Source organism: Wyeomyia smithii, chromosome 3 (assembly GCF_029784165.1).
Source record: "Wyeomyia smithii strain HCP4-BCI-WySm-NY-G18 chromosome 3, ASM2978416v1, whole genome shotgun sequence".
Taxonomy (NCBI): Eukaryota; Metazoa; Arthropoda; class Insecta; order Diptera; family Culicidae; genus Wyeomyia; species Wyeomyia smithii.
In genome coordinates this window covers 252,739,738-252,752,672 of record NC_073696.1, presented here as the reverse complement: position 1 = coordinate 252,752,672, position 12,935 = coordinate 252,739,738, and the positions used below count along the sequence as shown (strand labels likewise).

The 12,935-nt window shown below is 43.2% G+C and overlaps 2 protein-coding genes across 3 annotated transcripts in view; both read right to left on the bottom strand.

Moving 5' to 3' along the window:
• LOC129727260 (transport and Golgi organization protein 2) overlaps positions 1-12,935 on the bottom strand; it is a 129,549-nt gene that overhangs the window by 87,652 nt on the left and 28,962 nt on the right. The window lies entirely within an intron of this gene.
• LOC129729196 (uncharacterized protein K02A2.6-like) lies at positions 1,953-6,197 on the bottom strand. Its single transcript, XM_055687687.1, has one exon. It carries the CDS (start codon positions 6,195-6,197, stop codon positions 1,953-1,955), a length of 4,245 nt encoding a protein of 1,414 aa, XP_055543662.1.

Genomic DNA, 12,935 nt, shown 5'->3' with positions numbered 1-12,935 from the left:
GTCGAGGCAACCGAGCATCACTCGATCAATAATGGCACGTATAGTAAAGGCCCAAATACACACACGGCGTAATGACTGACGCCTTCTCCATACAAAATTGAAGGCGTGATCGCCATCACGCACAAGTTCTAAATAATGAACGCAGTTGTCTAGTTACACAACAGGAAAACAAATCTGTAAAATTACAGTCAAAACTATTTGATTAGCAGTACTAACTAACAGTGCTTGCGTTGCTTCATTTTTAAGTCTACCAGAGTTTCGACTTAACCCCAAAATTAACAATGAATCCCAACTGTGAATGTATTCTAGAGACCAAAAACAAGTTTATACATATCAGCAACATATCCAGTTGGAAGCGTACAAAAGCAAAGGCCAGAAAGCAATGGCCGCACCAAGTTTGCAACACTATCAAAAAACTGGCTGCGTTTCATGCCGTGGCACCACTTCTTACTCATCCGTTCCGACGCGCGACGCATCGCCTTTGTCGCGGTGGGTTGTTTCGCAACCCGCAATTACCCAATACATAAGTGTAGCAAATCTTACAACCAAAACCGTTAACATTTATCGTCTAGCCGTGTCGTGCCGAAGCGCAGTCGCTCTTCGGGGCCCCCTAGATCAGGCCGGGTCTAGCGAAGATGCCTTCACATAAATAATAATGGCGTAAATCACTGGCCAACAATAGAATGCCATCAAATTACCATACCCGGGGCGGCGTCAGTGTCGGCGGCGACGGCGGAGGCGGAGGCGGCGATGGCAGCTCAATGCCGAAACTCGAAATAAATATGCTAAAAGTGAACGACCGGACCCAGGGCGGGCTGGACTGCCACAGATTGCTGTGACCCCACGGAACGGGCTGCCATTTCATCATCGTCGGCGGCGTGGTAGATTTTTTTTTATTTAAATATCTTATATATTATGGAGTCCAAAAGTACACTGCGGCGACCGAAGAGAACTAGAGAAAGAGTTACCAGCTGCTCGCGAAAGCTTGAGAAAGCTCGTAGTGGCCGTATGAACCACAACAACAACAACGGCACGCACTCCGTACACAGCGCACGCATCGCCGTCCGTCGCTCGGCCGATCATCAGTGATCAGGCCAGGTCGGAGGTACATGGCTTACGTGACTGGCACAGGATATGCGATGGACGTCACTCGAGCATAATGTGGGAAGCGAAAAAAGCTCTAATGACAAAATTGTATCCTAAATTAAGACCAGCGAAATTAAAATTCGCTGCGCCATAAGCGATGCCGATTTCCTGGGGACTGGAAGCTGATCTGATGTATTATGTAGGGTAACGCACCATGAATGGATCAGTCCGAAAATGTATCATGAGTAGAGCGATTTTTTACATGCATGATTAGTCCGTTATTTCATTGAAAATCTTTTCAAATACGCGACATTCGAGATGCTCCACAGGCTTTAAAAAACTGAATGTTTATTGGGCTTTTTGCGGTTTTTTTCCTGCATGGACAAGTTACTGCGAACCATAAAAAATGAAAGGTTCAACCATTCCTATTTTGGTGCCCCTAGCCATTACCAAAAACGCGTCAACTTACGTGAGAGCTCGCACAGTAATTGCTCGACGGATTCGTCGCTTCTACGTTATGTTTACGAGAAAACTCTTGTGATAAATAAGTTAGTGGCTAGGAATACCAAGATCTACAGGAATGGTTCAATAGCTATAATCTTACTTTTTTTTTTTGTTTTAGTGTTGTGATATTCAACTCGCGATTACACACAACAAGTGAAAATATATCTTTATTTAAAAATTAACGAGGTGTAACGAGATTACAAATAGGACATGTGTACTTGTGCAATGCGGATATCAGAGTGTCATTCTTTACGCTTACGATGACATAGCCACATCCGGACGTCTATCACTCTGACGGATGGTAATTGCGTTTTGGGTAACGCTTGTCGCAGCTAGGGTGGTCCCTGCAACACCTCCCCCTTTTAGTAGTACAGATGGTACGGGTCATATCTCACGGGACGCCTCCGGCTGCGCGAGGATTGGCGAGTTACTGATGGTTGACGTTGCAGTTTCTGTTTCCGGTTAGGGCGAGGATTAGAGTTCGGGGGCAGTCCATCTGGTTGCACTGGCTTGTTTCCGGGAGGCGCATACGGATTCGATTGGAAGATCGATTCAGTTTCGTCTGTTGAACTTCGATCCAGGCCCCATGACTCTAGTAGAATGTCAAGTGGGACTTGCGTAGGCTGCCTCTCATCAGCTGTTTCAGTTTCATCCGACTCACATCGCTTACGGAGTTGGTTACAGTGCGATCGAATTAGCGTCTTCTTATGCTCCAACCAAACGTTGTAGATCACGTTCCCAATGCGTTCGAGAATTTGACCAGCTTCCCAGCTCCAACTGTTGTTCTTGAAGACCTTGGCCCAAACCAGGTCCTTAGAATTGTACCTGATTTCTTTACTTCCATGCTTGCGGTTGTACTGGTCGTCCTGCTTGGAGTGATCTGTTTTGTGAGATGCAGTTGGTGGTCTGAGCAGATCGAGCGAAGTGCGTATCGTTCTACCAAGCATTATCTCGGCAGGTGATTTTCCCTCGGGAGCGCTTCGGCAGGGCGTAGAACGGTAGCATAACAAGAAGGTGTTGATTGCTTCGGTGAGACCCTCTCCTCCCGCCGTAATTTTCTTGAGAGTTCGCTTGAACGTGTCAACGAATCTTTCTGCAAGTCCATTAGATTGTGGGTGGAAAGGTGGCGTCTTCAGGTGCAGTATGCCTTTGGTGTCACAGAACCCCTCGAACTGCCCGCTGATGAACTGGCGTCCATTGTCGCTAACCAGTGTCTCCGGGTTTCCGAAGCGAGCGAAGATGCTCTCCAGAATTTCAATGGTAGCTGGTGATGTCGTTTGACGCGTTCGGACGACCTCCGGCCATTTCGAGTACGCATCGACCAGGATGAGGTAGTACCAACCGTCAACAGGACCAGCGTAATCAATATGCAGTCTCTGCCAGGGCTTTTCGGGTACGGGCCAGGACTCCAAGTTGGTTCTAGTGTTGGTTTTGGCAGCCCGAGCACACTCGGTACAGGAAAAAACAAGTTTAGCAATGCACGCGTCGATTCCAGGCCAGTATACGTAGCTACGTGCCACCGCTCTCATTCGCTCGACACCTGGATGGCCCTTATGCAACAACTGGAGGACCTTCTTCTGGTACTTCGAAGGAATCACCAGTCGCTCACCGTAGAGAAGGCAGCCGGAAATGACTGACAGTCCGTCTTTACGAAGATAGAATTGCTGGTATGAGTCGGTGACGTCTGTCTTCTTGGTCGGCCAGCCTTGCTGCACGTGCTGAAGCACTTTTTGGAGAACCGGATCCGCTCTGGTTTCTGCCTGGATCGACTTGAATGTGAGCGGGAAGACTTCCAGCGATTGATTAACGACATTGTGGAACGTATTTTCCAGCTCGATCGATGCTATCACGTACTCCTCATCAGGCCGAATGTGGGTGTTTATCAGCCTCGATAGAAGATCTACATAACCAAAACTATCGGTCGACACGTATTCGATGGAGAAGTCGTAAAGGAGAAGAGTCAGCGCCCAACGTTGCAGCCTGTTGGCGGTATAAACGGGGATTCCCTTTTTAGATCCGAATATGGCCAACAACGGTTTGTGGTCTGTCTCCAACGTGAAGTGTCTTCCGAAAAGCATTCGATGGAAGCGCGTTACAGCGAAGATCAAGGCCAACCCCTCCTTCTCGATCTGGCTGTAATTTGTTTCGGCTGGGGTTAGGCTTCTGGAGGCGTGACAAATTGCCTTCACGGTGCCGTCGGGAAATCGGTGTGCGATTCTGGCCCCGATACCGATTGAAGATGCGTCGGCAGACACCACGATGTCCAATTGAGGATTGTAGTGGGTCAGCACCAGCGGAGACATCAGCAGTTCCTTAAAGCGATCGAAAGAATCTTGACACGCCTTGTTCCATTCCCACTTGGTTCCTGCTTTCAGGAGTTGATCCATGGGATACCGTAGCTTCCGCATTTCAGGAACATACTTGCCATAGTAATTTACGGCTCCTAAATACGATCTCAGCGACGGCAGATCGATTGGTGGTGGCATGTTGGCAATGGCGGCGACCTTGTCTGGATCCGGTCGAATGCCATCGCTATCCAAGATCTGTCCCAGATATTTGATTTGACGCATGCTGAAGCTGCATTTCTCGATTCGAACGGTGAATCCGTACTCCTGGATACGATTAAGAACCAGCTCAAGATTTCGATTATGCTCCTCCTCTGTTCGGCCACCCACCAAGACGTCGTCCAAGTACCCACTGGTGCTTTTGAGTCCAGCGAGCATTGCGTCTACCAGTTGCTGAAACGCCCCCGGAGCTGATTTGATGCCAGGAGACAAGCGAGTGAACTGATAGAGCCCCTTGTGAGTGTTGATGGTGAGAAGGTTTTGGCAGCTTTCATCCACCTGGACCTGTAGGTAGGCATCGGAGAGGTCGATATGGCTGAAATACCGACACCCCGACATCTTCGCAAAAATATCCTCTGGCAGCGGTAGCGGATATTGGTTCGGCTCGAGGACGTCGTTCAAACCAGTAGAGAAATCCGCACAGATGCGAATCCGTCCGTTTGGCTTCCGAACGACCACTATTGGCGCCGCCCACTCGGAGTAATCAACCGGTTTTAGCACGCCAAGTTGATGTAGTCGTTGGATTTCCTCTTCGACGGCTCCCTCCATGCTGTAGGACACGGGACGTTTCGGCCGGAATATCGGCCTAGGATTTCCTCGTAGTGGTAGATTGACCTTGGTTTTGCAGCACAGTCCCATACTGCTGGTGAAGACGTCAGGGAACTTTGATTGAATTGCCCCTACGCCTGGCTGGAACTGGCTACTGATTTGGTTGCAGAACGAGTTGATTGGAACGTCCCATAGGCCGAAGTTGTCCATCCAGTCGGCACCTAGAACTGATAGAGAAATTTCCGGAACCATGACACGACACAAACCTCGTTTGGAGACACCGTTGATTGATACGTCACACCAGAACTCGGATGCGATGTTTAGCGGTTCTCCGGATGCTGTCACAGCTTGGCAAGAAGGCGGAGATGTTTCTGGTTCTCCAATCTTCTTCCACATTTCGGCGGTGATAATGCTGATGTCCGACGCCGAATCAACTTGTAGTCGGACCGGAACATGGTTTATCCGCAACTCCGCAAATTTCCTCCCCCGGCTAACTGTGTTTACGGAGACCACCTTGGTTGACTTCTGGCTCCGTGCATTCTTTTTCGCATCGCCAGATGATGATTTTGCAGCGAAGCAGGCACAGTAGCCCTCTTTATGCCCCTTCTTTCCGCACTCTCGGCATTGATGACCCCGAAACTGGCAGTCCTTCGAATAGTGCATTCCTCCACACGACCAGCACGGAGAACGTGGCTGATCTGCCCTGGTTTCATTACCCGCAGCAGCCGATGAATGACGTGACGGCTTGACAGGTTTGTTGGTGTTGTGCTTCACAGCTCGCACTGTTGCTGAAGGTTTTTCTACCAGCACGGTATCGTTTTTGAGGTTCGTCAGGGCTCTGCAGTCCTCCACGATCTTCGCCAACGTTATCTCTGACGATTCGTTCAGCTTCGTGATCAGCCGCATCCGAATATCGGAGTCCTTCGAGGACTTGAGGCCACAAACAAAAACTAGGCACTTAAATTGCTCCTCGGATAGGTCGGCAAGTTTAAAATCCACACAAGCACGGTTTACCTTGCAGGAGTATGACACGATGTCCTCTGTTTCATCTTTGACGGTCTGCAAGCACTGATACCGCTGATGAAAGATCGAGACGGTAGATCCGAAAAGCGATTTTAGCTTCGCGGTAGTTTCGGTGAAGCCAAACTCCTTGGACAGTTTTGGGAGTATGAAACTTGTGTACCGCTCGTGCGCCGCTGGGTCGAGTTTCCTCATAAGGAGTCGAACTTTGGCGGAATCGTCTAGCTTACTGGCGTCTTTATCGAATAGCTCCTCGTAACGTGAATACCATGAATCAAAAGTGCACCCTTCGTCCGGAGCGTATCGAAATTCGGTGATGTTGCCAGCTAGTGCATCCAGTGCTACGTCATCGCGGGAGAACTCCTTTAGGTATTTTTGGGTTGCTGACATCTCCTGAGATAGATGAGCGATCAGCTGCTGCTGCTGCGTCAGGATCTGCAGCAGGGACTCCTGGAACAACTCTGGCGTCGTCATCGCAGCTAACCTCCAACTTGATGATCAGTCTCTCGTCGACGAAAAATCACTTTTTTACGTGCAAAAACCCGTAAACTGACTCGTTTTTTTTTTTTTTACTCGTCGCCAAAATGTTGTGATATTCAACTCGCGATTACACACAACAAGTGAAAATATATCTTTATTTAAAAATTAACGAGGTGTAACGAGATTACAAATAGGACATGTGTACTTGTGCAATGCGGATATCAGAGTGTCATTCTTTACGCTTACGATGACATAGCCACATCCGGACGTCTATCACTCTGACGGATGGTAATTGCGTTTTGGGTAACGCTTGTCGCAGCTAGGGTGGTCCCTGCAACATTTAGCATTTGGAATACACCTGTGTAGACCAGTGTTATTGAACATCGGTCCTCGTTCATCCTTCTAGAAGTATTAAGAGCCAGTTCGCGAGAGGCGCAACCGCATGTTGTTTTGATACTCTCCGATTGGGCTGAAATTTTCAGCGTTTGTTTGTCTATTCATGGTAGGAAGTTTTGCAAAATTTCAATTTTTTTCATTGAGGTTGAGTGGGGTAAAACGGTCCTTGAAAATGATATGTCCAAACACGTCCAAAATCTAAATAACTCCTGCTAGACTTGATGGATTTTTCTAAAAATTTGTGGTGTTATTCTACACTAAGAGTACTTCAAAATGCATGGTCACATTATATGGCAAAGAGGCAAATTGACGAAAAAAAAAACGCATTTTTCTTTTAAAAATTGTCAATTTTCAGGATCATCCTACTCTTTTCAACATCGCTAGAAAAAATATCTGAATATGGCGTTTTGTAGAGCAACTCAAGAGCTTTGATGTCATGTATAAGAAAAGTCTGCCAAATCGGGTAAAACGGCCCTAGAAGGCTTTTTTCAAAAAAAAATCTCTAAGGAACGTTTTACACCAAATTGCGCATCTTCTGAGAAAGTAGGTAGTTCTGGTAAGGTACAATGATAATCCAAATTTTCAATAACATCTATTAAGTCTAGCAGGAACTATAGTGATTTTAGTGATTTTGACGGTTTTTTGAAAAAAACCTTCTAGGGCCGTTTTACCCCATTTGGCACTGGCATGACATCAAAGCTCTTGAGTTGCTCTACAAAACGCCATATTCAGATATTTTCTAGCGATGTTGAAAAGAGTAGGATGACCCTGAAAATTGACAATTTTTAAAAGAAAAATGCGTTTTTTTCGTCAATTTACCTCTTTATCATATTTTGTGACCATGCATTTTGAAGTACTCTTAGTGTAGAATAATACCACAAATTTTTAGAAAAATCCATCAAGTCTAGCAGGAGTTATTGCACTTTTTAGATTTTGGACGTTTTTGGACATATTATTTTCAAGGGCCGTTTTACCCCACTTAACCTCAATGAAAAAAAATGAAATTTTGCAAAACTTCCTACCTTGAATAGACAAACAAACACTGAAAATTTCAGCCCAATCGGAGAACATCAAAACAACGTTCCTCAGAAAGGCGGTGGCGGCTCTCGCGAACTGGCTCTTAATTACAATGCTCTGAAGAGGACAATTTTCGACTACTTTGTGATAAGGTCGTATGTCTAAACGTAAACAAAACTCGTTTTGTTTACGTTTAGACATACGACCTTATCATAAAGTACTCCAGAATTGTACGTTGAGCTATCGAGGTATTGTACACCCTAAAAAATAGGCACGTAAAATCCACCTGAAAAATCACGTAAGTGACTGACCTTCAGAAAATCTGCCATTTCACGTGACATTAGAAACTTTCACCTAAATTTCACGTACGATTCACTGTCAATTCACGTAAATCGGTCAAATTATAATGTCAATATTTTGAGCGCGTTGGTATTTGTGTGTCTTGACTTTGTTAGTGTTAGTGCGACTGTGGTGTGACGTTTCCGACAACGCAATTTACGTGAATTTTTAGTATGCAAAAAAGTCAATATGGCGTCCAAGGAACTCCTAAGCTGCTTCAGCTAGTTTTATATTGGAAAACACGCAATGTAAGTAGCCAGAATAATGTTTAGATTAACAGAGGAAACATATACATTTTTCAAATTTTCAGTTTTTTGCATAACACGTAAAAAGTACGTGAAAATCATGTGGGGTTTATGCGTCTGTTCATGGTCATGCGTCTGAAGTTGACACTAACACACTAACACATGAACGGCTTTCGAGAAATCGGCAAAAGTTACGTGAAAAGAAGGTGGATGAGAATCAGCCACTTTTCCCGGTAAATTTTACGTGCATTTTTTTCAGAATGTAGATTTCAGAGTGAAAGAGAGGTTTGTGACGAGAGAAAACCCATCGTTATGTTCTTTGACACTTGATGACCTGATAAATGCGGCTACCTTGCGGCTAAAAATCTTTTTTTATTAGCATTTTTTTTCTTTACGCAACGAAAAACAGCGTTTATAATTATACCTTCCTACTTTTATTTTGATTCCGCTGTTAGTGACCTTCGTAATTCTGCTTTTCATGTTTCTGCTTCATTAAAAAAATTTCCGTGTGTGCGGTCATAGAAATATACCTTCCATGATTCTGCTTACTGTGACGAACCTCAGGAGTCACCTTGACCCATTCATGATACAAATTATATGACCAGAAAAACGGTGTATAATAAATATATGACTGCATATGACGAAAATGCAACATTAAAGTTAATGCATCTCAAATGCCTAAGTCGGTCCACTCATGGCACATCACCCTAATTACCATAACTCCACTGAGCCGCCCCGGGTGGGTGAGTGTCAAGTTAAGAGTGAGAGTGATGGGGAAAAAAGTGAGAGCGAAAAAAAATCTGATGCTCCGTGCGTGTGTATGCGTGGCCGGTTATTATGAATATGTGTAGCAAGCAGACAGAGAGTGATAAATATGTCAGTGCAGTTCATGTTCGTTCGTTACGCCTTACCTCTGCAGGCAGCATGCGGTTGTTATGTACCGATATACCCATAACTTCCATTCCAAGTGTTGTTGTTGTTTCTGCTGTTGCCGTTGTAGAACATAAAGGGAAAGGTATACAAAACACACAGCCTGCTGAGAGAGAAGCATACATGTGGCATGTTCGCGTTTCTCTCTCTCTGGATTTGTTTCGATCACTCGGAAATAGCCGATATGCGGCCAGCGGTTGTCGATGCCACCGGGCAGCGGGACGGTGTGTGCGGTACGCGCGTGAATACGCAGAGCGTATTGTTCAAGGTCATCTAGTTTTTTTTTGTTTCATTCTTGTATTTCGTTGTTTTCGTGAGCCGCTCTTCATCGATTCTAATAACTTACGCGCTGTTTCCTTTCTCGTGTCGTACGTTGGCTTTTCGTGGGAACAAGAGGATGATGGTGCGCGATGGTGATGTTATTTTTTTTTCTTGCGGCTTTTTGTTTGCATAGGGATGCATTCCTAGGAGCCGGTTTCAATTGGCCATCGATTTGCATATCTTTGGACGAAAAGTGTTAACGAGCTGTTTTTTTACATATTCGTTTTTCGAAATCCTGTTTTTTCATTATGCAACAAGCGGTGGGTTTCGTAATGCGTAGTTTCTTGTGGCGAATCTGAACTGGATGCAGAATCTGTTCTTCTAGGTGAGGTTTGGACTTTTAAATCGCCTGATTCGCATGTGTTTTGCCATTATGCCATGCACGTTACAGCTGCTATTCAAGGGATCAACTTGCAGCGAAAAAAACAGTACATTTTTGTGTGCTGCATTTCGGAAAACTTATTGTCAACTAGTTTAACGTTTTGCAAACAAAAAATCAAATTCACTTTTTGGCTTTTAAAAGAAGTGTGTCTTTCGAGTTCTCGTCACAGTTTCATTCAATGAATTTATATCCCGTTTAATTTGTACAGGGTGTCACCGTGAAAGTGAAACACTTCATTTATGCATTTTAAACAGATAAATATTCCTTCTTTGATTTTTTTAGTAGTGTAGTAAAGTTCCAGTAGGATTAATTCAGTTCAAATTTATCACGAGTCACACGCACAACTTCGACCGGCCTTTCATCCCAGATTTTTTATCAAACGATTCCTAAAAGTTTCAAAAGTCATTTGTTTCATTTTTCTAGCATGTAGCACATGCTGACGTCCAATGGATTCAAATAGGGAGATGATTGGGCCATTCAGAGGTATTGACAAAATACGGCAAATTTTCCTTGCACCACTTTTGAACAACCAACGCCTAATAAGCTAGTGCTAAATCCTGTTGAAGGTAGAAACTTTCTTTTTTAAATAATTGCTTGACACAAGTCTACAAATGATCTTTTATGGAGTGTTGTAGATAATATTCTTTGTTGATTTTCACGCCCCTGTCAGTGGCAGTGACAACCTTCTTTCTGTTGGATATTGCTCCCCAAACCAGGGCCGACGTCACACTTTTTTCCCCAATGGGTATTAAGGAATGTGGGAGGGATATAGTTGTGACAACGCTACACTTCGCTTTCGTTCACATGCATCACTCGTGAGCAAAATATGTTGACTTTTCAGCATGCGATGTATTTGTGAAATAGAAGAAGGAAGAATGATTGGTTTTAGATCTGATGTAAGACGTCACTCTTGTCGTCTCTCACGCATGTGCACGGCAATTTTGAATTTCGAACATTGAAAAACTTAATATTTTTGATTTTGTCCGATAATTCCAACTGCGTAAGTACCCACAGGGATATTTTTCGAGTGGGTACTACCCATACTACCCACATCAACCGCCGGCCCTGCCCCAAACCGTCGCAGCTAAAACATCGTGCCTCTATTTTTCTTGCCGACCATACTGAATTTCGCCGGATACATTTCGCAGCAGTCCGCAAACTCTGTTTTTTACCTGGTTTCTGCTTGGGGACAATCGTGCCAATTTCGTGAATAATTTGTTCGAATTCAGATGTGACAGCTTTCTTCTGATCTGTATGTTAATCATTCCAGCAAGATATAAGATTTGATTTGTTTTCCTCTAAAAAGTGAAACATTGCCTTTATCACTTACAAGTGAACTATACACATGTGTCGCATTTGAAACAAACAAAGCTGATCAACAGAGTAGGCCTCCTGATGCGAAAAGAGGCACTCAAATATGTGTATCACTTTCACGGTAAACTTGAATATGTTTTGTATTTTTGAATCGTTTTTAGGCGAGATGATACCAAAATGAAGATGTTTTTTGTTACCTTCTATTAGTAAACTCAATTTCAAATTTCATGTTCGTAAAAAAATTCTTTTTCAATACAGGGTTCCATGGATTCCAAAAAAATGAAATTTTTCATTCTCATTTCCCAGGAAATCTATTTTCGGGAATATTGCAAACCCTTCTTTTAAGCGAATGTGTTTAAAAGTAAATATAAAAATATAATAATAGTAAATATAAAAACAAATGGGTTAACGGATTGCACAATGGGAAAAACGTAACCCGAATCCCCACTAATTAATCGTCGCTGGGCGGCAATCTGGAATATAGCATTTCTGATGTAAAATTGGTCAATAAATCGATTGCTTATTGTTTCATACTCTGCAGGCCATAATTTTTTCAGATGAAAACTCGATCATTCCTCGAGCGTTCCTCGGTCTCTTGTAGTAGAAGCAAAGGTTGGACTAATATCCCTTAAATCTCTTACTTTAATGCTTTAGCCGTTGGGCGTGGACCTGAAATCAAATTTGAGTATGTATTACCAAAATTCGATGTAATTTAATATAATGAAACATTTTGAACATTCTATGGTGCTTACAAATTTTCCAAGCACTTAATTTACGCAAAAAATTGCTTCTCTTGCTTCTTCGCTATTTTCATACCTGAAGAGCAAATGGCAAAATCATAAGGTATGGTACCATACACAGACATCTACAGGGTAACGAAAACCTGGAAAATCAGGGAAATCCTTTTTCGATGAGAGAAATCAGGGAATATCAAGGAAAACTGAATAATATTCAGGAAAATTTTTTATACCTGAACCTTTTTTAAATGACTCTTTACCGCAAAAACTGATTTTTGCAGCAATGAAGGTTAATTCGGGAACTCTACGGTTCGATTTCATATCTGATTGCATTCTTTTTTCAGTCGAATTTCAGAGTTGCGTTCATCTACGTTACACTTTTTTTATGCCGCATACTGAAAAATATCAGGGAAATTTATGTTACATTTAAGGGAATATCAGGGAAAATCAGGGAATTGGAAACCTTTTCGCCACCCTGCATCATTAAACATACACGACGAAATAAATTCGATAAATTTTAGTTGATCAATTTTTGACCGTAACACCCTTTATAAGTCTCTGCAAGCGGTTGTTAAAGCGATGAAATAACAGTTTTAACCTTAACATGCTCGGGCAATTTTAGTACAGGTGCTTGAGTCGATGTTAATAAGGCACAGTCGATGTTAATTGGCAGAAGAAACATAAATATTGGTGATTTCATCTGAGGTGTGCAAAAAAAGTACAAACGTGTCAACGACCTTCTCAGATTCGACCCAAAATTTGTGGAATTGTTCATACTAGATCATTATGCAAAAATCCCAAAAGTGCCATTTCTCGTGAAATTCTGTTTTCAAAATACCTGATAGCAATTTTTTTGCTCATAATACCTTAGGGAGATAAGTGTCTTTTGTGTAATTTTTTTCAGAAACACATTGAAATCATCAAATTAGAAATCAACATACAACATATTCGTCATAAGTTTGAAATCGCTTTACTGAGTATTGCAACACCCATTTGGAATGTTGCAACACCCCGGAAAGTTTAGCATCATGGGCAGATTTATGTAACTCTA

What these genes read in the sequence shown, in the direction of transcription:
- LOC129729196 (XM_055687687.1), bottom strand. Translation starts at nt 6,197, where the DNA reads ATGACGACGCCAGAGTTGTTCCAGGAGTCCCTGCTGCAGATCCTGACG.